Genomic DNA, 27,798 nt, shown 5'->3' on the forward strand with positions numbered 1-27,798 from the left:
ACACAAATGATAGTCATTTTGGTTTTATGCATTTGAATTCAAATCATGTTCAGTATTGAAATCCTTTCTTGGCTTCGCTTTATCAGTAGAGACTTAAGTTCAACAACAGTATTGATCACAGCTGTAGAAATAACCACATGCATTATGTGCTTACCCAAAATAACAGCCAATCTGGGTCATATAAAGGAGGGCAATTTTATTAATTATTGTTCCCCTTTTTTAATCTTGTAAAGATTGATATATTTTGGGACTGGTATTTAGAGGAAAAGTTGGTGCTTTCAAAATATCTTTATGAAGAATAATAAGAGTAGATAGTGTTGGGCAAATACCCTTTGCTAAGAACTGAACTAAGAAGCATTTTATATACTTGTCTTGTTTAATCCTCACAATAATCCTTATGAAGTAGATGATGACATTCCCATTGATAGGTGAGTAAACAAAGGCTCAGAGAAGTCAAGCGACTTGTCTGCGATCTCAGGGCTTGTTAAGCAGCAAAACTAAGATCCAGGCTTAGATCTGTCTGATTGAGACCATGCTCATTTCGTGTTGCTCTTAAATCCATTGCCATCGAGTCGATTTCCACTCGTAGTGACCCCATAGGGTTTCCAAGGCTATAAATCTCTATGGAAGCTGACTGCCACATCTCTACTGCCTTCAAATCTTCAGTCTTAAACTTGGGTCCACGTTGGAGATACTGGATGTCCATGGTAATTCAAATTGGAGATGCCAAATTACTTGATCTTTGGCAAGTTATTTAACCTTTATGAATCTATTTCCTCACATGGATAATACTGCCTGCCTTTTAGGATTATTGTGAGAAATAAGTAAGATGACATATGTGAAAATATGTTGTGAACAATAAAGCTTGATACTAATGTTTGGTGGCATTATTAATGCTGTCATTAATACACATAGCACATTGATCTTTAATGTGCTAATTTGGCATTCTGAGTATTTCTTTGCTCTTGTTCTTTTTATGTAAGCTGCTTGTCAGCTTTTAAAGTACCATAGTGACTGTATTTGATTAATAAGAAAAGCTATTTCTCATTTAAAAAAAAAAAAAGACCCAACCCGTTGCCATCGAGTCGATTTCCACTCATAGCGACCCTGTAGAATGGAGTAGAACTGCCCCATAGGGTTTCGAAGGGACTGCTGGTGGATTGGAACTGCCAACCTATTGGTTAGCAGCCAAGCTCTTAACCACGATAGTCTAAGATAAAAGACGTTAGAGTAATGCAGTTTTAACTTTTTGAAGAACAAAGTGTATTTAACTTTAAAAATTTTTCTTTTTCTTATTTCTCTCTACTCCAAAGGTTCTCATCCCACACTCCCCCTGAATTACATCTGAATTTAAGGTTGAAATTTTATGATGGCTTATCTTCAGTAGGAAACCCTGGTGACGTAGTGGTTAGGTGTCATGGCTGCTAACCAAAAGGTCAGCAGTTCAGATCCACCAGGCGCTCCTCGGAAACTCTGTGGGGCACTTCTACTCTGATCTGTAGGGCCGCTATGAGTCGGAATCGACTCGATGGCAATGGGTATGGGTATCTTCAATAGTTTATTTTTAATGGTTATATTAAGAATAATTGGTTGGAACTTTTTTTTTTTTTTGAAACAAACATTATATGCCCACAAAGTTTTTACCACTGGGAAACTCTGGATCCTCAGTGAAGATGGATGGAGCTTGTGTTTAATGTAGTTTTAAACTAGAGATTGACTGTGTCAATTGCTTGCATATAAAAAAAATTTTTTTTTGCATATGCATACTTAAAAAAGAGAAAGATGATAACTTATCCTTTTCTTGAAATCCTTGATTCTTAGTGTGTAGTTTAAATCTTGCCAAAAGAATAGAGCTGTTTCTTCCCTACTAGGTAAAAATTCAAGAGGATCAGGATGTTTTGTAGTAGTAAAAGAGTAGTAACACTACTGAATTGCACTAAACTTTCAAAACATGTCTTATTCGTCTTGCTGATATAAAAGATTTATGGTAATAGCCCTATCGGGTCGCTATGAGTCAGAATTGACTTGATGGCAATGGTTTTTCTTTTATTGAAATGTTAGAGTTTATGATGAAATGTTATGTATGTAGCGAAACAGCTGGGTTTTTTAAAATTATAAAAGCATTATCTTTGGTAATTTTTTATTTCTGTTGGTACTGGTAGTAGTATATATACATTTCCCTTTTTGTTAACAAACTTTATGGTATAAATTACTTTGATTTGAAAAAAAGGAATGTTTTCTAACTGTTTTATTAACCAAAAGGCAAAATAATAAATTTTATAAATGGCCCAGTTTCTTTTGAAACTAACATATTGCCTAAACTGAAAAATGTGTACTAATTCCCCTTGGAGACATTGTTGCTTTGGAGTTAGATCTGATTTTAACTTTCCAACTCTTTTTTTTTTTTTTCTTTTTAATAATTAGGCAACAAGTTAGCACATTTTTTTTTATTTCTAAAATATACATTGTTGTTGGGTATCATCCAGTCGCTTTCCACTCATAGTGACCCCATGTGACAGAAGAGAATAGCCCCATAGGGTTTTCTTGGCTGTAATCTTTGCAGAAGTAGATCGCCAGGCCTTTTTACCACAGAGCTGCTGGGTGTGTTCAAACCGCCAACCTTTCGGTTAGCAGCCTAGTGCTAAACTGTTTGGGCCCCCAGGGCTCCTTAAAAGATGCATACTGATGCTTACATCTCATTGAAATTGGGAGGATCAGATGAGCTAGTACATGAACGTGGTTCCTAAATAACAAAGTACTATATGAACAATATTTTGACAGCTGCTCCATTAGGGCAATTTGCAGATACAAAGAATATAAGTGTTTCTTTTCTTTTTTTTAATATCTGTTCCTCCTAAAGAGGTTTTCGGTATCGCTTCTGTATATTTGAGAAACATCTAACAGTATAATGATACAGACTTTTTTATTTTGAATGCAAGGATGAGCCTTTTTGGTTAAACTATTCTACATAGTAATGGCATAAATTGAGCGTTTGTATAATAAATATATTTCTACATTCTAAATGATATAGGTATGTGTTTTCATAGGTTTGCCTGAATCCGTCATTGCAGCTGCATGTTCAAGAAGTGGCCAGAGGGTTCTGCATGTTGATTCGTAAGTTTATCCATGGTAGCATTTAATACTTCCTGAATATCAGTCTACAAAAGTAAAATTGAAATACACACACATATATATGTGTCTTGTATATTTTTTTATACATACTTTATGTAAAATTTTAAGTTAGATAAAGGGTTGAAATTCTTGAATCTGTACCAGAAATATGTGAAATATATAGCATACAAGTTTTTGTTCTTTTTAACAGAAAATTTAATTGTGGTAAAATATATATAACATAAAATTTGCCATTTTAACCATTTATAAGTGTATAACTCAGTGGCATTTATTATATTCATTGTTGTGCAACCATCATCATCTATTTATAAAACTTTTTCATCACCCCAAACAGAATCTGTGTACCCATTAAGGAATACCTGCTCCTTCTTTTCTCTCCTCAGCCCCTGGTAACCTCTAATCTACTTTCTGTCTCTATGAATCTGCCTATTCTAGATATTTTATATAAGTGGAATCATACCATATTTGTCCTTTTGTGTCTGACTTATTTCCCTTAGCATGTTTTCAAGGTTCATCTGTGTTGTAATATGTATTAGAATTTCATTCCTTTTTATGACTGAATAATATTTCATTGTAGGTATGTACCACATTTTATTTATCCATTCATCGGTTGATAGACACTTGGGTTGTTTCCACTTTTTGGCTATTGCGAATAATGCTGCAGTGAACATGACGCATAGGTAACTGTTGAGTCCCTACTTTCAGTTATTTTGGGTATATACCTAGGAGTAGAATTGCTGGGTCCTATGAGTCGGAATTGACTCAATGGCAACAGGTTTGGTTTTTTAATGGTAGTTTTAGGAGCCCTGGTGGCTCAACGGTTAAGTGCTTGGCTGTTAACTGAAAGGTCAGCAGTTCAAGCCTACCAGCTGCTCTGCGGGAAAAAGATGTGACAGTCTGCCCCCGTAAACATTACAGCCTTGGAAACCCTGTGGGACAGTTTTACTCTGTTCTATAGGGCCACTGTGAATCGGAATTGACTCGATGGCAATGTTTTTTTTTTTTAATGGTAGTTTTATGTTGAATTTTTTGAGGAGCTGCCAAACTGTTTTCCATAGTAGCTATATCTTCTTACATTCCTACTAGCAATGGGCAATGATTCCAGTTCCCCCATGTCTTCACCACCACTTTTTCTTTTCTTTTTTATAATAGCCATCCTAGTGGGAGTGAAGTGATATTGTGGTTTTGATTTGCATTTCCCTAATGGCTAATGATGTTGAGTATCTTTTCATGTGCTTATTGGCCATTTGTTTATCTTCTTTGGAGAAATGTTTATTCAAGTCCATTGCCCATTTTTTAATGAGATTGTCATTTTGTTGTTGATTTGTAGGAATTCTTTATATATTCTGGATATAAACCTTGTCGGATATGATTTCCAAGTATTTTCTTCTAGTCTGTATAGTCTACAAGTTTTGATATTGGATATTATATTCTATGAAACAGTGATCTGCTTTCTTTGAGAATAAACCAAATGCATCATAATTTTTCACATGTGTGATTTTTAAAAAAATATAACTTTATTACATTCTTCCAGTTGTGTAACCATTCTTACCATCATTTTCTGAGTTGTTCCTCCCCCATTAACATAAATTCACTGCCCCCTAAGGTTCCTATCTAATCTTCCGAGCTGCTGTTGTCAGTTTGATCCCATATAGATAGTTCTTAAAGGAATATAATACTCAAGGCAGATGTTTTTAATTAGTTACGCTAAAGTATTTTTAGGTTTTAAGAAGATTTCAGGGGATATTTTTGTTTTAAGGTTTAAAGATAATCTCAGGGCAGTATTTTCTGGAGTTCTTCCAACCTTCATGGCTCCAGGAAGTCTGGAGTCCATGAGAATTTGAAATTCTGTTCTGTAGTTTCCCCATTTTGATCAGAATTCTTTTATGGAATCTTTGATCAAAACATTCAGTAATGGTAGCTGGGCACTATCCAGTTGTTCTGGGCTCATGGCAAAGGACGTAGTTGTTCCTGGAGGCAATTAGCCACATATTTCATATCCTCCTTGTATTCCTGGATCTCCTGTGTCCTGTCTTGTTCCTGGTGAATAGAGACCAATTGTTGTACCTGGGATGACTGCTTGCAAGCTTTTAAGACCCCAGGTACTAGTATAGAACTAGGAGGTAGAACAGAGGCAACAACTATGTTATTAGGCCAGTTTAACTGGGATGTCCCGTGAAACTATGACCCTAAACCTACAAGCTAAACCAAATTCTGTGAGGTTTTTGGTTGTACATAATCAGAATCAGCAGCTATTCTTTCTTCCTTTTTGTTTTTGTTGTAAATATATCTATCACACAACTTTTGTTAATTCAAATTTTTGTTGTTGTTGTTGGTAGGTGCCAGCGGGTCGGTTCTGACTCATAGTGACCCCATGCACGACAGAACAAAACACTGCCCGGTCCTGCGCCATCCTTAAAATCGTTGCTATGCTTGAGCCCATTGTTGTAGCCACTGTGTCAATCCACCTCGTTGAGGGTCTTCCTCTTTTCCGCTGACCCTGTACTTTGCCAAGCATGATGTCCTTCTCCAGAGGCAGATCCCTCCTGACAACATGTCCAAAGTATATAAGCACAGTCTTGCCATCGTTGCTTCTAAGGAGCATTCTGGTTGTAGTTCTTCCAAGACAGATTTATTTGTTCTTTTGGCAGTCCATGGTATATTCAATATTCATTATTCAAATTTTTACAGATATTCAATTTGTTGCCAGCAATTATAATAATTGGCTACACAACCCTACCCTTAATCAACCTGATATTTCCATCACTGTTTATCCCCCACCTTCTACCCCTGGTAACCATGGATAAACTTTGTTGTCTGTACATTTGTCTTTTTTTATCTTTTTATATAAGTGAAGTCATATAAAATATTTGTCTTTTTGTAATTGATATTTTCACTTAGCATGTCTTCCAGCTCCATCCATATCGTAGCATGTATCAAGACTTCATTTCTCCTCCTGCTGAGTAGTATTCCATTGTATGTGTATGCCATATTTTGTTTATCCATTTATCTGTTGATGAGCACTTAGGTTGTTTCTACCTTTTGGCTATTGTGAATAGTGCTATAGTGAACATTGGTGTACAAGTGTCTGTCTGAGTCTCTGCTTTCAAGTCTTTCGCGTGTATACTTAGGAGTGGAATTCTTTCAAGTCTTTTGGGTATATACCTAGGAGTGGAATTGCTGGGTCATATGGTAGTTCTATTTTTAGTTTTTTGAGGAACTACTATACTATACTGTTTTCATAACAACTGTACCATTTTGCATTCCCACGAACAATGAGTAAGGGTTCAAATTTCCCTACGATCTTGCCAACATTTATTATTTTCTTTTTTTTTAAATCTTAGCGGTCCTAGCGAGAATGAAGTGTTATCTCATTGTAGTTGTGATTTGCATCTCTCTGATAGCTAATGATGTTGAGTATCTTTTCATGTGTTTGGTGCCCATTTCGATGTCTTCTTTGATAAAATGTCTATTCCAGTCCTTTGCCCATTTTATGATTTATTTGTCTTTTTGTTGTTGAAGTTTTATATATATTTCAGTTATTAGGTTCTTGTTGGATATATGGTTTCTGAAGACATTCTCTGAGTTGGTAGCTTGTCTTTTCACTTTTTTGGTAAAGTCTTTGGATGAACAAAAGTTTTTAATTTTTATGAGGTACCATTTATTTAGCCTCCTGTTTTTTGTGCTTTTGCTATTGTATTAGGTAATCAATTTTTAGAAGCTAGGTAGTGAAAAAGTCTACCTTGAGCATTATGCTCTTTTAAGAATTATCTGTATGGGATCAAATTGACAACAGCAACTCGAAAGATTACATAGGAACCTTAGGGGGCAGGAGTTTATGTTAATGAGGGAGGAACAACTCAGAAAAGGAGGGTGAGAATGGTTGCACAACTCAAGGAATATAATTGTTGTCACTAAATTGTACATACAGAAACTGTTGAATTGGTGTTTGCTGTGTATGTTCTCAAAAACAAAAAAAGAAAATTTAGAAAAAAATAAAAGTATAGGCCTGACAGTGTTGTCTCTGCTTTTTCTTCTAAAAAAATTTATGGTTTTAGCTTGCACGTTTAGGTCCTTATTCCATACTGACTTTGTTCTTGTGTGTGGTGTGAAGCATGGATCCTGTTTCATTTTTCTGCATGTTAAAGTGCGATTTTCCCAGCACTATATTTATTGAAGAGACTCTTCTTTTCGCATTGAATGGACTTAGCATCCTTGTTAAAAATCAGTTGACCATAGATGTGTGGGTTTATTTCTGGACTCTCAATTCTATTCTGTTGGTCTATGTGTCTATTGTTATACCAGTACCAACCAATTTTGATTACTATATATCTGTATAGTGTGTTTTAAAATCAGAACTTGTATATCTTTCTACTTTGTTCTTCTTTCAGCCTTGCTTTAGTTATTCGTGGCCTCTTGCCATACCATATAAAGCTGATGATTGTTTTTTCTATTTCTGTAAAGAAAGCTGTTGGAATTTAGATTGAGATTGCACTCAATCTTTGGATCTCTTTGGGTAGTATTGACATCTTGATAATATTAACTCTTTCAGTCCATGAACATGGAACATCTGTCCATTTATTTAAGTCTTCTTTAATCTCTTTCAGCAGTGTTTTATAGTTTTTATTGTATAAGTCCTTCATGTCCCTGGTTAGACTTATTCCATTATTGCTGTTAAGTGCTGTTGAGTCGGTTCCAACTCATAGCGACCCTATGTACAAAAGAACAAAATGCTGTCTAGTCCTGTGCCATCCTCAAAATTTTTGTTACGCTTGAATGCATTGTTGCAGCCACTGTGTCAATTCATCTCTTTGAGGGTCTTCATCTTTTTTGCTGACCCTCTACTTTACAAACCATGATGTCTTTCTTCTAGGATTGGCCCCTCCTGATAATATGTCCAAAGTATGTGAGATGAAGTCTCCATCTTGGCTTCTAATGAGCATTCTGGCTCTACTTCTTCCAAGACAGATTCGTTCATTCTTCTGACAGTCCATAGTATATTCAATATTCTTTGCCAACACTGTAATTCAGAGGTATCAGTTCTTCTTTGGTCTTCCTTATTCATTGTCCAGCTTTCATATGGGGATTCTTTGGAATTTTCTATATCTAGAATCATGCCATCCATGAATAGAAATACTTTAACTTCTTTTCCAATCTGGATACCTTTTATTTCTTTCTCTTATCTTATTGCTAGGACTTCTAATACAATATTGAATAGAAGTAGTGAGCGAGGGCACCCTTGTTCCCTATATCAAGGTGTCCTAGTCATCTAGTGCTGCTATAACAGAAACACCATAAGTGGATGGCTTTAACAAAGAGAAGTTTATTCTCTCACAGTTCAATAGGCTAGAAGTCCAAATTCAGGGCATCTCTAGGGGAAGGCTTCCTCTTTCTGTCGGCTCTGAAGGAAGGTCCTTGTCATCAGTCTTCCCTTGGTCTGGGAACATCTCAGCACAGGAACCTCAGGTCTAAAATATGCATTCTGCTCCGGCACTGTTTCCTTGGTGGTATGAAGTCCTCATGTCTCTCTGTTCGCTTCTCTCTTTTATATCTCAAGAGAGATTGGCTTAAGACACTATCTAATCTTGTGGATCTCATCAATATAACTGCCTCTAATCCATCTCATTACATCACAGTGATAGGATTTACAACACATAGAGAAATCACATCAGATGCCAAAATGGTAGACAATTATACAATACTGGGAATCATGACCTGGCCAAGTTGACAGATATTTTGTGGGGGCACAATTCAATCCATGACACAAGGGGAAAACTCTAAGTCTTTCTCCACTAAGTATAATGTTGGCTGTTGGCTTTTCATATATGCCCTGAGTTATATTGAGGAATTTCCCTTCTAGTCCAATGTTCTTTAGGGTTTTTATCAAGAAAGGGTGTTGGGTTTTATCAAATGCTTTTTCTGCATCCATAGAGATGATAATGTGGTTCTTTTTTTTTGTTGTTGTTCTTTTGATGTGGTATATTATGTTGATTGATTTTCTAGTATTGGACCATTCCTGTATTCTGAATAATTCACACTTGGTCATTGCGTATAACTCTTTTAATATGCTGTTGGGTTCTGTTCACTAGTATTTTGTGGAGGATTTTTGCATCTAGATTCATAAAAGATATTGGCCTGTATTTTTCTTTTTTTGTGTCTTTTTCTGGTTTTGGTACCATGGTTTTGTTTGCCTCATAGAATGAATCAGGGAGCAGTCCTTTGATCTTTATTGAGTATCTCCTTTGTGCAAGGAAGATGTTAAGGATAAAACAATGAATAATAAAATACTGCCTCACCGTCTAGTAGAGGAAACAAATAACTAAGGAGACAGTTATAATGTGCTATGTTATTTGATGGAGGTATATATAATGTGCTATGGGGGACACTTAACTTTGGGAGAGGTCTTCCCATAGGAGGTGGCACCTTAGCTCAGTGTTAGAGGACATGTAGGAGTTCGTTGGATGAGGTAGAATAGTAGAAGTTGGAGCTGGGAAGAGTATTTTAGACAGATGGAGCAAGATGTGCAAAGATTTAGGAAATAAAATATGACATGTTTGGGAAACTGCAAGCAGTTTAGTAACACTGGCACAGAGTATATGTGATTATTTGGTTAAGGGACATTGTGGGGAGTGGGTAGTAAGATGAGGTTACAGGGTTAGTTTGGGCTCAGATCAAGGAATCATTTTATCCTATATGTATTAGGGAGCTATTGTCTTAAGTAAGGGAATGAAATGATAAGATGTGTGTTTTTGGATGACCTTAGCTGCATTGTGGAGAATTGGTTGAAGAAGGATAAGCAGATCAGCTAGGTGGCTGTTGCAGTGATCTGGTTGGGAGATAATGACCTGAACTAAGGCGGTGGCAGTCAGGGTGAATAAATGATAGAAGGATGTGTGGTTATATCAAGAGTTTTTGGTGATGAATCAGATATAGTAGGTGAGGGAATGTAAGAAGTTACAGATGACACCCAGGATTGTGGCTTGAGCAGTTTGATGGATGGTGGTGGTACCATTCCATTTACTGGGATGGGGAATCCAGGAGGATGTACAGGCTTAGCAGTAGAGCTGGGGGAAGAGAAGATAATGTGTTCAGAATTAGAGGTGAGTTTGAGGTGCCTGTGGGATATCTGGGTGAAGAGCTCCATTGGATATGTGTATCAGGAGCCGGAGTGGGAGATCCAGAACTGGAGATAAGGACACTATCTGTGAATAGATGGTAGTTGAAGCCAAAGAACTAAATAAAATCCCCCTGAAAGAGGGTATAGTGAAGCACAAAATAGATAAGGATAAAAATCTGGGCAAGGGCATCTTTTAAGGCATAGGAAGATGAAAAGTTGCAATCAAAGGAGGTTGAGAAGAAACAGTCAGAGATTCAGGAGAAAAGCAGAATAGTGTGGAATTTCATAAATCTAGTGAATTCACTACTTGAAAGCCTTAACGTCTCTCTACATCTCAGAGGAGAAAGTCTGAAGGAAAGGATGTTTTTCTGCTATGAGTCAAATTTAAATATTTTCTCATTTAATATTCATGCTAGCATTTAAGACTCTGCAAGTTCAATCCACTTCCCCAGCGCTATCTTTCGTTTCTGCTTTACATGTACACTGGCACTGTATATCTGTGCTCTGTGCACAAGTTTTCTCATGCTTTTGCTCTGCTGAGAAAGCGTGTGTGGGCTTATTTGAAGCCTGGGTTCAGTCCTGGCTTCTCCACTTACTAGATGTGTAACCTTTAGCAAGTTACTTAATCTTTCTGTGCCTCCTTTTCTTTATAATAAAAAAAAAGACACGGGGAGGGGGCCAAGATGGCGGACTAGGTAGACGCTATCTCGGGTCCCTCTTGCAACAAAGACTCGGAAAAACAAGTGAATCGATCACATACATAACAATCTACGAACCCTGAACAACAAACACAGATTTAGAGACGGAGAACGAACAAATACGGGGAAGCAGCGAATGTTTTCAGAGCCTGGAGCCAGCGTACCAGTCAGGTAACCTTCGGCGCCCAATTTAGGGCAGAGCCCAGGGGAGCAGACGGCACAAACAAGGGGCCCAGCCCTAGCCCCCAAACTCACTCCGGGAGGGGGCCCAGCCAGTTCATGAGGGCGGCGTGGCAACGCAGCCGGTGGGAGAAGTCCCCGGGAGGCAGTGACTGGTCTTGGAGCGGGGAGATCAGCATCCCAGCCGGGACACGTGGTCACGGCACAAGCATGGGGAGCTGCTCCGCTCACCTGAACTAACCCCGGGAGGGGGCCCAGTCGGTTCTCGGAGGCGGCACGGTGACGCGGCTGGCGGGACGAGAAGTCCCCGGGAGGCAGCAACTGATTTTGGAGTCGAGAGTGCACCATCCCAGCACGGGAACCTTGACGTTGGGCGTGGGGCTGGCAGTGGAGGATCTGACCGTGACTTCAGCGGGCCAGACCCCCTGGGGGCAATCTCCACACAGCCAGCACACATAGGCGACGCACCCCACGGGAATCTCAGATATAATAGTCATTCCAAGCAAGACAAGCAACTCGCTATATTCTGAGGTGCTACTCTCCTATCTCTCTGATCCCTCCCCCACCCTCCCCAGGCGGCTTCATTAACATCCGAATTGCCTGAGCCAGAGGGAGAACTCTGATAGGGATCTGACTGCATTTTTTTTTTTAGCGGATTTTCTGGAAAAACTAGTTTCCCAGTGATGGCTCAGAGACAGCAGTCCATATCAAACCACATAAAGAAGCAGACCATAACAGCTTCTCCAACCCCCCAAACAAAAGAATCAAAATCTTTCCCAAATGAAGATACAATCCTGGAATTATCAGATACAGAATATAAAAAACTAATTTACAGAATGCTTCAAGACATCACAAACGAAATAAGGCAAACTGCAGAAAAAGCCAAGGAACACACTGATAAAACTGTTGAAGAACTCAAAAATATTATTCAAGAACATAGTGGAAAAATTAATAGTTGCAAGAATCCATAGAGAGACAGCATGTAGAAATCCAAAAGATTAACAATAAAATTACAGAATTAGACAACGCAGCAGGAAGTCAGAGGAACAGACTCGAGCAATTAGAATGCAGACTGGGAAATCTGGAGGACCAGGGAATTAACACCAACATTGCTGGAAAAAAAATCAGATAAAAGAATTAAAAAAAATGAAGAAACCCTAAGAATCATGTGGGACTCTATCAAGAAGAATAACTTGCGTGTGATTGGAGTCCCAGAAGAGGGAGAGAGAACAGAAAACACAGAGAGAGTAGTGGAAGATCTGTTGGTAGAAAACTTCCTGACATCATGAAAGACGAAGGGATATCTATCCAAGATGCTCATCGAACCCCATTTAAGATTGATCCAAAAAGAAAAACACCAAGATATATTATTATCAAACTTGCCAAAACCAAAGATAAAGAGAAAATTTTAAAAGCAGCCAGGGAGAAAAGAAAGGTCTCCTACAATGGAGAATCAATAAGTTCAGACTACTCAGCAGAAACCATGCAGGCAAGAAGGCAATGGGATGACATATAGAGAGCACTGAAGGAGAAAAACTGCCAGCCAAGGATCATATATCCAGTAAAACTCTCTCTGAAATATGAAGGAGAAATTAAGATATTTACAGATAAACACAAGTTCAGAGAATTTGCAAAAACCAAACCAAAACTACAAGAAATACTTAAGGATATTGTCTGGTCAGAAAACCAATAATATCAGATACCAGCACAACACAAGGTCACAAAACAGAACGTCCTGATATCAACTCAAATAGGGAAATCACAAAAACAAACAAATTAAGATTAATTAAAAAAAATACACATAACAGGGAATCATGGCAGTCAATAGGTAAAAGATCACAATAATCAAAAAGAGGGACTAAATACAGGAGGCATTGAACTGCCATATGGAGAGGGATACAAGGCGATATAGGACAATACAAGTTAGGTTTTTACTTAGAAAAATAGGGGTAAATAATAAGGTAACCACAAAAAGGTATAACAACTCCATAACTCAAGATAAAAGCCAAGAAAAACGTAACGACTCAACTAACGTAAAGTCAAACACTGTGAAAAAGAGGATATCACAATTGACTAAGAAAAACGCCTCAGCACAAAAAAGTATGTGGAAAAATGAAATTGTCAACAACACACATAAAAAGGCATCAAAATGACAGCACTAAAAACTTATTTATCTATAATTACGCTGAATGTAAATGGACTAAATGCACCCATAAAGAGACAGAGAGTCACGGACTGGATAAAGAAACACGATCCATCTATATGCTGCCTACAAGAGACACACCTTAGACTTAGAGACACAAACAAACTAAAACTCAAAGGATGGAAAAAATATATCAAGCAAACAATAAGCAAAAAAGGAGTAGCAATATTAATTTCTGACAAAATAGACTTTAGACTTAAATCCACCACAAAGGATAAAGAAGGACACTCTATAATGATAAAAGGGACAATTGATCAGGAAGACATAACCATATTAAATATTTACACACCCAACGACAGGGTTGCAAGATACATAAATCAAATTTTAACAGAATTGAAAAGTGAGATAGACACCTCCACAATTATAGTAGGAGACTTCAACACACCACTTTCGGATAAGGACAGGACATCCAGTAAGAAGCTCAATAGAGACACGGAAGACCTGCTTACAACAGTCAACCAACTTGACCTCATTGACTTATACAGAACTCTCCACCCAACTGCTGCAAAGTATACTTTTTTTCCTAGCACACATGGAACATTCTCTAGAATAGACCACATATTAGGTCATAAAACAAACCTTTGCAGAGTCCAAAACATCGAAATATTACAAAGCATCTTCTCAGACCACAGGCAATAAAACTAGAAATCAATAACAGAAAAACTAGGGAAAAGAAAGCAAATACTTGGAAAATGAAGAATACCCTCCTGAAAAAAGACTGGGTTATAGAAGACATCAAGGAGGGAATAAGGAAATTCATAGAATGCAACGAGAATGAAAATACTTCTATCAAAACCTCTGGGACACAGCAAAAGCAGTGCTCAGAGGCCAATTTATATCGATAAATGCACACATACAAAAGGAAGAAAGAGCCAAAATCAGAGAACTGTCCCTACAACTTGAACAAATAGAAAGTGAGCAACAAAAGAATCCATCAGGCACCCGAAGAAAACAAATAATAAAAATTAGAGCTGAACTAAATGAATTAGAGAACAGAAAAACAACTGAAAGAATTAACAAAGCCAAAAGCTGGTTCTTTGAAAAAATTAACAAAATTGATAAACCATTGGCTAGACTGACTAAAGAAAAACAGGAAAGGAAACAAATAACCTGAATAAGAAATGAGAAGGACCACATCACAACAGAACCAAATGAAATTAAAAGAATCATTTCTGATTACTACGTAAAATTGTACTCTAACAAATTTGAAAACCTAGAAGAAATGGATGACTTCCTAGAAAAACACTACCTACCTAAACTAACACATTCAGAAGTAGAACAACTAAATAGACCCATAACAAAAAAAGAGATTGAAACGGTAATCAAAAAACTCCCAACAAAAAAAAGCCCTGGCCCAGATGGCTTCACTGCAGAGTTCTGCCAAACTTTCAGAGAAGAGTTAACACCACTACTACTGAAGGTATTTCAAAGCATAAAAAGTGACGGAACACTATCCAACTCATTCTATGAAGCCACCATCTCCCTGATACCAAAACCAGGTAAAGACATTACAAAAAAAGAAAATTATAGACCTATATCCCTCATGAACATAGATGCAAAAATCCTCAACAAAATTCTAGCCAATAGAATCCAACAGCACATCAAAAAAATAATTCACCCTGATCAAGTGGGATTTATACCAGGTATGCAAGGCTGGTTTAATATCAGAAAAACTCTTAATGTAATCCATCACATAAATAAAACAAAAGACAAAAACCACATGATCTTATCAATTGATGCAGAAGAGGCATTTGACAAAGTCCAACACCCATTTATGATAAAAACTGTTACCAAAATAGGAATTGAAGGAAAATTCCTCAACATAATAAAGGGCATCTATGCAAAGCCAACAGCCAATATCACTCTAAATGGAGAGAACCTGAAAGCATTTCCCTTGAGAACGGGAACCAGACAAGGATGCCCTTTATCACCGCTCTTAATCAACATCGTACTTGAAGTCCTAGCCAGGGCAATTAGGCTAGACAAAGAAATAAAGGGTATCCAGATTGGCAAGGAGGAAGTAAAGCTATCACTATTTGCAGATGACATGATCGTATACATGGAAAACCCTAACGAATCCTCCAGAAAACTACTGAAACTAATAGAAGAGTTTGGCAGAGTCTCAGGTTATAAAATAAACATACAAAAATCACTTGGATTCCTCTACATCAACAAAAAGAACACCGAAGAGGAAATAGCCAAATCAATACCATTCACAGTAGCCCCCAAGAAGATAAAATACTTAGGAATAAATCTTACCAAGGATGTAAATGACCTGTACAAAGAAAACTACAAAGCTCTACTACAAGAAATTCAAAAGGATATACTTAAGTGGAAAAACATACCTTGCTCATGGATAGGAAGACTTAACATAGTAAAAATGTCTATTCTACCAAAAGCCATCTATACATATAACACACTTCCGATCCAAATTCCAATGTCATATTTTAAGGGGATAGAGAAATAAATCACCAATTTCATATGGAAGGGAAAGAAGCCCCGGATAAGCAAAGCATTACTGAAAAAGAAGAAGAAAGTGGGAGGCCTCACTCTACCTGATTTCAGAACCTATTATACAGCTACAGTAGTCAAAACAGCCTGGTACTGGTACAACAACAGGCACATAGACCAATGGAACAGAATTGAGAAACCAGATATAAATCCATCCACATATGAGCAGCTGATATTTGACAAAGGACCAGTGTCAGTTAATTGGGGAAAAGATAGTCTTTTTAACAAATGGTGCTGGCATGACTGGATATCCATTTGCAAAAAAATGAAACAGGACCCATACCTCACACCATGCACAAAAACTAACTCCAAGTGGATCAAAGACCTAAACATAAAGACTAAAACGATAAAGATCATGGAAGAAAAAATAGGGACAACCCTAGGAGCGCTAATACAAGGCGTAAACAGAATACAAAACCTTACCAAAAATGACGAAGAGAAACCCGATAACTGGGAGCTCCTAAAAATCAAACACCTATGCTCATCTAAAGACTTCACCAAAAGAGTAAAAAGACCACCTACAGACTGGGAAACAATTTTCAGCTATGACATCTCCGACCAGCGCCTGATCTCTAAAATCTACATGATTCTGTGAAAACTCAACCACAAAAAGACAAACAACCCAATCAAGAGGTGGGCAAAGGATATGAACACACATTTCACTAAAGAAGATATTCAGGCAGCCAACAGATACATGAGAAAATGCTCTCGATCATTAGCCATTAGAGAAATGCAAATTAAAACTACAATGAGATTCCATCTCACACCAACAAGGCTGGCATTCATCCAAAAAACACAAAATAATAAATGTTGGAGAGGCTGCGGAGAGATTGGAACTCTTATACACTGCTGGTGGGAATGTCAAATGGTACAACCACTTTGGAAATCCATCTGGCGTTATCTTAAACAGTTAGAAATAGAACTACCATACAACCCAGAAATCCCACTCCTCGGAATATACCCTAGAGATACAAGAGCCTTCACACAAACAGATATATGCACACCCATGTTTATTGCAGCTCTGTTTAGAATAGCAAAAAGCTGGAAGCAACCCAGGTGTCCATCAACGGATGAATGGGTAAATAAATTGTGGTATATTCACACAATGGAATACTACACATCGATAAAGAACAGTGACGAATCTGTGAAACATTTCATAACATGGAGGAACCTGGAAGGCATTATGCTGAGCAAAATGAGTCAGAGGCAAAAGGACAAATATTTTATAAGACCACTATTATAAGATCTTGAGAAATAGTAAAAACTGAGAAGAACACATACTTTTGTGGTTACGAAAGGGGGAGGGAGGGAGGGAGGGAGAGGGTTTTTTATTGATTAATCAGTAGATAAGAACTGCTTTAGGTGAAGGGAAAGACAACACTCAATACATGGAAGGTCAGCTCAGTTGGACTGGACCAAAAGCAAAGACGTTTCCGGGATAAAATGAATGCTTCAAAGGTCAGCGGAGCAAGGGCAGGGGTCTGGGGACCATGGTTTGAGGGGACTTCTAAGTCAATTGGCAAAATAATTCTCTTATGAGAACATTCTGCATCCCACTTTGAAATGTGGCGTCTGGGGTCTTAAATGCTAACAAGCAGCCATCTAAGATGCATCAATTGGTTTCAGCCCACCTGGAGCAAAGGAAAATGAAGAACACCAAGGTCACACGACAACTAAGAGCCCAAGAGACAGAAAGGGCCACATGAACCAGAGACCTGCATCATCCTGAGACCAGAAGAACTAGTTGGTGCCCGGCCACAATCGATGACTGCCCTGACAGGGAGCACAACAGAGAACTCCTGAGGGAGCAGGAGATCAGTCGGATGCAGACCCCAAATTCTCATAAAAAGACCATACTTAATGGTCTGACTGAGACTAGAGGAATCCCGGCGGCCATGGTCCCCAGACCTTCTGCCAGCACAGGACAGGAACCACCCCCGAAGACAACTCATCAGATATGAAAGGGACTGGTCAGTGGGTGGGAGAGAGATGCTGATGAAGAGTGAGCTAATTATATCAGGTGGACACTTGAGATTGTGTTGGCATCTCTTGTCTCGAGGGGGGATGGGAGGATAGAGAGGGAAGCTGGCAAAATTGTCACGAAAGGAGAGACTGAAAGGGCTGACTTAATAGGGGGAGAGCAAGTGGGAGTATGGAGTAAGATGTATGTAAACTTATATGTGACAGACTGGATTTGTAAACGTTTACTTGAAGCTTAATAAAAGTTAATAAAAAAAAGGAAAAAAAAAGACACGGTAATAGTATTTACAGGATTAATGATTGGATTAAATGCAGTTCGCGTAGTGGGTTTATAACAGTGCCTGGAACATAGTAAGCATTCAGTAAATGTTAGCTTCTACTACTCTTACTACTACTACTATTAGATAGGAAGAGTGGAAAGCCAGAGAAAGGAGTGACTAATTATGCCTGGGAGATTTGTGGAAAGCTTTATGTGGGTGACATTTGAGCTGAGTTTCGAAAGATGGGTAGGGGTTTACTGAGGAGTTGGAGCTTTCCAGAAGTAGGAAACAGATTGAAAATGCATGGCATGACGGGCAATGGTGAGAAAATTAGTATGAGTGGAGGGTAAGTTAAGTGAATTGGATTAATGAGAGTTGAAACTAGACTGGGGCCATGTTGTGAAGGCCTTGTATGTTAAAGTAAAACAAAAAACCAAACTCGTTGTCATCAAATTGATTCCCACTCATAGTGACCCTATAGGTTTTTCTAGGAGCGGCTGGTAGGTTTGAACTGCCAACTTTTTGTTTAAGAGCCACATGCTTAACCACTGCACCAAGGTAGGAAGCATTAATTTATCCTTAACTTCACGTCTTTTCCTCAATCCCGTATTCAATCCGTCGTCATATCCTGTCATCTCTACCTCCATCTTTTCTTCATCTCCACTCTTCCAGTTCGTTTCACCATCATTTACCACTGGACTACTCCAAATAACCTCTTAATTATTTGTTCTGCTTCCAGTACTGCCCCCAGTATTTGTTCTCTTTCTCCTTTCTTACCAGGTCATGTTTGACTCTCCTGCTTGTTCATTATGCTCTGCTATAGCTGTATGCACTTTTTCATTGTTAATATTATTCATGCCTTTTTCTTTTCTTCCCCTTGATCTTTCTTGCAAGATATTCATCTATTTTAATAGTTTTTTTTAAAGAGCCAGCTTTTGTTTTGTTGACTCCTTCTGTAATATTTTTGTTTTTTTATCTAATTAATATCTACGTTTATCTTATATCCTGCCTTCTATTTTCCTTTGGCTTGGAATCGCTCTCGTTCTTTTTCCAACTTTGTGAATTTAATTCCTTGCTCTTTATTTTTTAAGCTATCCTTTTTTCCTTAATATAATCATTAATTACTATGTAGTTACCTCTCAGGAACACTTTAGTTACCTTCTATGAGTTCTAAGTATTTTCTAATATCTATTATGATTTCTTCTTTGATCCATTGGTTATTAATGAAATATGTTTTTGAAAAATTTCTAAATATATGTATTTTTTCAATGTCTTTATTTGGTTTATAATCCCAAACACTCATGACCAAGAGATGCAAATGATACAAAGTAGAGAAAGTAAAAAAATTCAAGTGTGCTGCTCCCTTCCTGTCCCCACCCCACCCCCTCTATTCCCAGTCTCACATCCCAGGAACAGCTACTGTTAAGTTTTATATGTCCCATAGCGTATTGTTCAGAGAAAGAAGTAAATTATGGAAATATATATAAATATATATAATGTATAAGTTAAGATTCTGTATAGACCCCGAGACTGTGGCCCTAAGACACCCTTCTGACCTGGAAGTGAAGCCATTTCTGGAGACCACCTTTCAGCCAAACCACAGACAGGCCCGTAAGATAAACAGTAACACCCGAGAGGAATGTGCTCCTTAGAACAATCAATTATATGTGATCAAAAGGACAGCATTTGCCCAAAAGCAAAGAACAGAAGGCAGGAAGGGGTCGAAAATCCAGACGAATGGAAACAGGAACCCAGGGCAGAAATGAGGAGCATACTGACACATTGAGGGGAATGCAACCAAGGTCATGGTATACTTTATGTGCAAGCTATTGATTGGGCAGCTAATATGCTCTGTTAACTTTTACGTAAAGCACAATAAAAAATTAAAAAAAGATTCTGTATAGTAAAAGGTGCAAGATGCTGAGCAGTTCCAACATCACAAGGATCCCTCGTGTTGAGTTTTTGTAACTATACCTACCTCTCTCTTGCCTCTCCCTCCATCTGTCTCAAACTGCTGGCAACCACTAAATCTGTTCTCCATTTCTAGAATTTTATCATATAAATGGAATCATATAGTATGTAACCTTTGGGGATTGGCTTTTTTCCCTCAGCATAATTTCCTGGAGATTCATCTAAGTTGTTGCATGCATCAATAGCTCATTTGTTTTTATTGCTGAGTAGTATTTTATGGTATCGATGTACCACGGCTAATTTAGCCATTCACCTGTTGAAGGGCATCTGGACTGATTTCAGTTTTTAGTATTAAAAAAAAATTGCTTCATAGCAATTTCATACACATTCATGTACATGTTTTGTGTGTGTGTGTGTGTGTGTACGTAAGTTTTTACTTCTCTGGGATAAATGCCCAGGAGTGCAATTGCTGGATCAGATGGTAATTGCATATTTAGTTCCTTAAGCAGCTGCCAAACTAATTTCCAGAGTAGCTGTACCATTTTACGTTTCCACCAACGTTGTATGAGTGATTCAGTTTCTTTGCATCTTTGTCAGCGTTTTGGTGTTGTCATTGTTTTTTTTCCAGTCATTTTTATAGGTATATAGTGATATCTCATTGTTGCTTTAATTCACATTTCCTTATTGGCTAATGATGTGGTACATTTCTCATGTGCTTATTTATTATCTCTGTATCCTCTTTGATTAAACATCTTCATGTTGTATCTTTTGCCCATTTTCCAATTGGATTTTTCTTTACCTGTCAAAGTTCGAGAGTTCTTTATAAATCCTAGCCAAATATATTTTTTAACTTGTTTTTTGGGGGTGGGTATTATTTTCTAATTTACATTATTGTCAGAGAATGGGCTCTATGATATCAATTATTTGGTATTTTTGAGAATTGCTTTATAACCATATGGCTCCATGTGGCTTGAAAATAATGTGTTTTCTCTGATTTTTAGATTATTATCGTTCAGTGCCATTGAGTTGTCCATCCTGACTCATATCAGCCCCATGTGACAGAGTAGAACTGCCCCATAGGGTTTTCTTGGCTGTCATCTTAACGGAAGCAGTTCACCAGGTCTTTCTTGCGTGGAGCCGCTGGGTAGCTTCCAACTGCCAACCTTTCATTTAGCAACTGAGTGCTTAACTCTTGTACCACCAGGGCTCCTTTAATCCTGATGTAGTTACCCTTTTGTCCCTGATAATGTATTTTGCCTTTACATGTATTTTGTATGAAATTAACATAGTGACATTCAGTTTCTTTGGTTATATTTTCCTGATGTATTTTTTCTGCAATTTCATTTTCAACCTTTATGCATCTTTGTTATAGGTGTACCTCTGTAAAAACAGCATGGGGGAGGCATTTTCTGACCTCCTCCAACTTCATAAGAGGGAAGAAGAATCAAGATCAACAGCCCAAGGCTGATTCCTATGAGGTGGAGGTCGGACATGCCACCTCTCTCTGTCGCCTTTACCAGTTCTAATGCTAAGTGTACATCCCACATCACCCTCTACTTCTCTGCTGGGTTTGATAATTCATTGCAATGGCAACACAGAAACTGACAGACTGTACTCATGACTATGGGGTTTATTAGGGAACTAACAGGTTACAATTCAGGTTCAGGAACACTGAGGATACAGTTCTTCCATCAGGATAGCCTCTTAGCCATGCCGCAGGCAGGCGTGCCCCTGGCCCTTGGCCTCTACCCTGCTTGGGCCAGTGTTACAAAGGTCTTTTAGCTCTGCCAATAAGTACCCAGAGACACCCCACTCTGCCAGTAAGCGTCAGCCCAAAGGCTGTCAGCTTTAGGTCCATGGGTCGGCAAACCTAGCCCCACCAAGTGCTTGGGGGCACTTGACTCCACCAGCAAGCCTCCTGGCTGAAGGCACTGACCTTTCTTGTTCTGTGGGCTGGGGAGCCCACCACGTCTGCTGGTCTCTCCTGCTGCCATTTCTCTGATGCCGCTTTTTGCTATCTTCTGTGTTACAGCTCTGTCTCTCTTGGTCTCCTGGTACCAGGAGCTTCTCAGTGCAGGGATCTCAAATCCAAAGGACGTGCTCAGATTTTGGCTCTTCTTCGTTAGTGGTGGTGAAATCCTCTCTTTCTCTCCTCTGGGATGGCTCATTTTAAACCTAGTGGGATGGCAAAATTGACCAGTCCCTCATTAGGGTTCCATAGACCTTATTTGCATGGTCCCACCCCCACATAGGTTCCATGAACTTTATTTGCATTATTAACAAGCTATCCACTCTGCTTGGTGGGTCACAATTACGTTATTGTCCCACCCAATCACTTGGGTGGGAGTTACAAGATCACGGCGAGAAAGGCCATATAAAAGCTATCTATCATACTGCACTCTTGCAAACAGCATATAACCAAATTTTATTTTTATTTTTAATTGTGCTGTAAGTGAAGGTTTACAAATCAAGTCAGTCTCTTGTACAAAAATTTATATACATCTTGCTATATACTCCTAGTTGCTCTCCCCACAATGAGACAACAGTCTCTTACTCTCCACCCTCTATTTTTGTGTCCTTTCAGCCAGCGTCAGACCCCCTCTGCCCTCTCATCTCCCCTCCAGACAGGAGCTGCCCACATAGTCTCATATGTCTACTTAATCCAAGAAGCTCACTCTTCACCAGTATCATTTTCTATCTCATAGTCCAGTCCAATCCCTGTCTGAAGAGTTCACTTTAGGAATGGTTCCTGTCTTGGGCTAACAGAAGGTCTGGGGACCAGGCCCTCCGGGGTCCTTCTAGTCTCAGTCAGACCATTAAGCCTGGTCTTTTTATGAGAATTCAAGGTCTGCATCCCACTGCTCTCCTGCTCCCTCAGGGGTTCTCTATTATGTTCCCTGTCAGGGTAGTCATCGGTTATAGCCAGGCACCATCTAGTTCTTCTGGTCTCAGGCTGATCAAATTTTATTTTCTTAATGCAATCTGGCAACCTGTCTTTTCACTGAATTTAGTCCATTTGCATTTATTGTTATACCAATATATTGAAACCATCTTATTTTATGCTTTTCTTCTCTCCTTTCTGCCTTTTTTTTTTTTTTAATAGATATAGCCATGTTTATACTCTTTTCCCTCCCTACAGCTGGTTTGGAGTTATATGAAATTTTAAGAGTACCTTAAATTTTTCACATGTATAAGAAAAAAATTTTTTTTTTCTTATATTAAATTAAACACTCAATTTAAAGTGTTTATTTTTCTCAATACAAGGACCACCCCCTCTTGTGTTTATCGTTATTTAACACTTTGATGACACTTTTATTTTATGCTCTTTATATGGAAATCCTGGTGGCATAGTGGTTAAGTGCTATGGCTGCTAACCAAAGGGCTAGCAGTTCGAATCCGCCAGGCTCTCCTTGGAAACTCTGTGGGGGCAGTTCTACTCTGTCTATAGGGTCGCTATGAGTCGGAATCGACTCGAGGGCACTGGGTTTGGGTGGTTTATTAGTTATTGTGTTTGTTGTTATTATTTTGCTTTTTAGCAGTCAATGCTAATCTAGATTTGCTTACATGTTTATCAGTTTCTTGGCTTATTTTTTATTCTGGGGTCAATATCCTCCTTCCTGAAGTGCTTACAACCTCAGTCTGTTATTTGTAAACTGTTCATGTCCTTATTTCACCCTCAATGTGAAATGATAGTTTAACTCTTTCTATAATTCTACATTGATAGTGGTTCCCTCTCACACTTTGTCCTCTGACTTTCTTTGTTGATGTTGAGATATGTCATTAGTCTAATATCATTTTTATGTGGATGACTCTCTTTTCTTTCTGATTGCTTTCACATTTTTCCGTTCTGCCATTGTTTGCATTTACATACCATTTAAGTGATGATGGAAACCCTCCTGGCTTAGTGGTTAAGAGCTAAGGCTGTTAACCAAAAGGTCAGCAATTTGAATCTGCCAGGAGCTCCTTGGAAAGCCTATGGGGCAGTTCTACTCTGTCCTGTAGGGTTGCTGTGAGTTGGAATTGACTTGATGGCAGTGGGTTTGTTTTTTTTTTTTCCTCATGTGATGATGGTTGATGTTTCTGAAGTGGTCCCATATAAAATACTAAATATGACCTCTGTTGATTTGTAAACAATATTCTAGCCATCACTATCCACAGTAGCTAATCTTGTTCAAAATAGTGACTTCCTTGCTGTGTTGTCATAAATTCCTCTAGACAGATTTAAACTAAAGTTAGCTTCTGCCAAGTTGTAATTGAAGGAGCTCTATTTTTGTGTGCCAGCTATATGTCTCAACAAATATAAAGTCTGTGTTTTTTTTTAGGGAGTACAGTTACTGTAGATATTAATGAGCTGTTGACATGTGAAATTTCAGGAAGAGATGTGATTTAGAAAAGTAATTTGTAATTCAAAATGTAGAGATTGACATTTCGCTTAGTATGCTAAAGAGAGATGCAACAGGACCATCAGTTTATACTTGAACAAAATCTGGTTCTATCAATAATTGTTCATCTGCTGAGCCTGCATCTTCTTTTCCTAATCATATATATCATTATTTGGTTTTATTTTGTTTCCTATCAGTCTTCACTTTCTACTATAACTGCTTCAGATAAAGAGAGAAAATAAACTAAATCAATTGAAAACAATGATGTTATTTTACTGAATTCATTAATTTTTCTTAGATTCTTTGTTAAAAAGAGAGTATTCAATGTTTGGGATCTTTAAATCTCATTATATTATGTATTTAGTGGATTCGTGATGTGGGTGCAAATGAGTGTCATAAATACAGCTGTGATTTTTTAAAACCTTGTATAATAGCAATATTATTATTATGAAAAGTTGAAAACATTGTTCTACTTTAAAAGTTTGATCAGAAAAACATTTTTATCTAAGTAATATTATCTTGTGGGATTAAGACCTAATGTCACTATTACTCGTCTGTCAGTTTCTGGGGTAGGTATCTCTTTACACTGACAAAGGAATTTTCTTCCTTTGTAGTTAGGAATTGTTTAGGAATTGGGATTATAAGAAATAACCATTTCTCTTTGTTTCTGGAGTAGTTTTTTGTTTGTTTGAAAGAAATTTTTTTTTTCCTAATCATAAGGATATACATATGTTTGTCATAAAATTTGGAAACCCTGGTGGCATAATGGTTAAGTACTACAGCTGCTAACCAAGAGGTCAGCAGTTCGAATCCACCAGGTGTGCCTTGGAAACTCTATGGGGCAGTTCTACTCTGTCCTATAGGGTTTGGTTTGGCTTTGTCATAAAATTCGAGCAGTATATGTGTATATACACATACAAACATATATGTGTATATGTATGAAAAATACGAATTGTTATTCCTCTCACATACTACTCCATAGACCACTAATATTTTGGCATATTCCTTTCGAAGGACTTAAGTGATAAAGTTTCATGATAGAAGAATGAAGGTGTTAGCGAAGGGATAAAATGAATTGAACTGATGAGGTGAAAATATGCCATAATAAGCCCTGGTGATCGGCAGTTTGAATCCACCGGCCACCCTTTGGAAACCCAGTGGAGCAGTTCTACTCTGTCCTGTAGGGTTGCTATGAGTCAGAATCGACTCATTGGCAATGGGTTATCACCTCTATGGCTTTGCTCATTCTTTCCACAGTTAAGAATACTTTTTAGTAATAATAAATTTTTATATTGTGGCACTAATAGGGAAAGGACAGTAACATAAAAAAAAACTTTTTTTTTTACAAATAAAAAGCTGACAAAAATACGAAATTATGTGAGATCATATAGGAATGTATTGAGGAGTCCATAGGTTGCACAAATGGTTAAGCCCTCGACTACTCGCCAAAAAGTTGTCAGTTTGAACCCATCCAAAGGTGCCTTGGAAGACAGGCCTGGTTTGGAAGGTCACACCTTGAAAACTCAACAGAGCAGTCCTGCTCTGCACACATAGGGTCACCATGAGTCGGGATCAACCGGGCGGCAACTAATAACAACAACAACAGGAATGTATCAGGAAAATCTAGCCCAATATATTTCTTGGGAGGTATAGAGCTATGGCTGACAATCATTTCAAAGTGTAGCTTGCCTCCCCACTGTACCTGAAGACAATATAATATTAGGATTTCTGGTAATTTCTTCACATTTTAGGGAGAGTTAGAAATTCTTCCTCCAGGGCTCTCTGTGGTAGGGCTGGTGGTAGTGGTCGTGGGCTTTCTGTGTTGTTTCTTTACCATAGACTTGACATGGTAGTGTATCCCCTTTTCCTCTATGTCTTTGTTCATTATTATGTTGTGCCACTGAGGTGGGAGACCCTGAAATTTCTAAAATTGTCACTTCTTTAGAAATATACACATTATAATCAGAAACCTGTTGTAAAACTAAATGAGATTATGTGCTTTGCTAGTCCCTGAATATAGAGAGGTGAACAGAACAGTCTATTATTCCTGCCCTTGTGATGTATCTTGGCCCATAGAAGGAGAGATACACATTAAACATGAACAAATTTTGTGTTATAAATTGTGCTATGAAGGACAAAAAGGGGGAGTGCTACAAGAGCATAATAGGGACATCCTTTAGATTTAGCAGTAGGAGGGAGGGGTGGTGGGAGTGGCTACTGTATAGTCCCTTATTGACTTCATACTGTGGGTTTGGGATTTCTATGAGGATCCTTGAGAGCTAGCATCATTTTCTTCCTTAATTGTTTTATAGACAGAATTACTTGATCTCTTACTGAAGACAAATTTTCTTGGCTTAATGAGCACTACCTCATTGATTCATCTCAGAAATTTCTTCTGTAGTTGTCTGTCAAATCAATTTTATGGCCTTTTTCTGCTCTGAAAATTAACCATACGTGTGTAGTGTTGGAAACGCTGGTGGCGTAGTGGTTAAGTGCTGTGGCCGCTAACCAAAAGGTTGGCAGTTTGAATCTACCAGGTGCTCCTTGGAAACTCAATGGGGCAGTTCTACTCTGTGCTGTAGGGTCACTATGAACCAGAATCGACTCAGCCGCCATGGGTTTGGTTGTGTTCTTATGTAGTGTTAGGTGAAAATTTAGGTCTGATGCCCTGCTACAGTAATGAAAGGACAAAAATGTTCAATGTAAATGTTCAATGATTGTTAGCTTTAAAAAAAAAAAAAGAAATGAGTATTGATTGAACCATTTCTCCTACCATTACATTTCCTTTCAGAGGCTTTTAGTTTGTAGAAAGTGAAGTCTGCTTGTTTATGTCTTCTTTAAGGCAAAAATAAAATAACATAACCCTTTCTGTTCTATGAAAATACTCACATGTATCTGTGAATAGTTATAAGGTAGCTCAAAGATAAGTATTTGAAAACTTTTAGATCAAGATTACCATAGAGGGATACAAAAAAAAAATAGGATATAGGGACAGGGAAATAAAAGAAAATGTGACCTCACTTAGAAGAAAAATTTTTCTTATCCTTTATTATTTAGATAAAGAAAGAAAACAGTGTTCTCTTATGAGAGAGAAAAATGTATAGAACTATCAAGGAATTGAGTGTCACCCTAGTTTTCTTCTCTTCTTTTCCCGTGTTGAAAACAGGTTTAATAGTGTCAGCGGCACTAATTTATGAGTGAAAATAGTTTTCATTTGCCTAACCTAATTTAGTACTCAAGACACTGTATGCTATTAGAGACAATGTGATGTAATAATAATAATAAAAAAAAAACCTAATTTAGTACTCAAGACACTGTATGCTATTAGAGACAATGTGATGTAATAATAATAGCTGCTGTTTACTGAGTATTTTTTTTTTTACATTGGCCAGGAATCGAACAAGCCCCAGGGGCTGACTCAGTG

At 38.0% G+C, this 27,798-nt stretch overlaps 1 protein-coding gene across 3 annotated transcripts in view; it reads left to right on the forward strand.

Moving 5' to 3' along the window:
* CHM (CHM Rab escort protein) overlaps positions 1-27,798 on the forward strand; it is a 224,859-nt gene that overhangs the window by 15,224 nt on the left and 181,837 nt on the right. For all 3 annotated transcript variants that reach the window (XM_049873274.1, XM_049873273.1, XM_049873275.1), the window contains exon 2: positions 3,048-3,114. In XM_049873274.1, the coding sequence (XP_049729231.1) occupies positions 3,048-3,114 (67 nt within the window). The remainder of the gene's footprint in view (positions 1-3,047; positions 3,115-27,798) is intronic.

Source organism: Elephas maximus, chromosome X (assembly GCF_024166365.1).
Source record: "Elephas maximus indicus isolate mEleMax1 chromosome X, mEleMax1 primary haplotype, whole genome shotgun sequence".
Lineage (NCBI taxonomy): Eukaryota > Metazoa > Chordata > Mammalia > Proboscidea > Elephantidae > Elephas > Elephas maximus.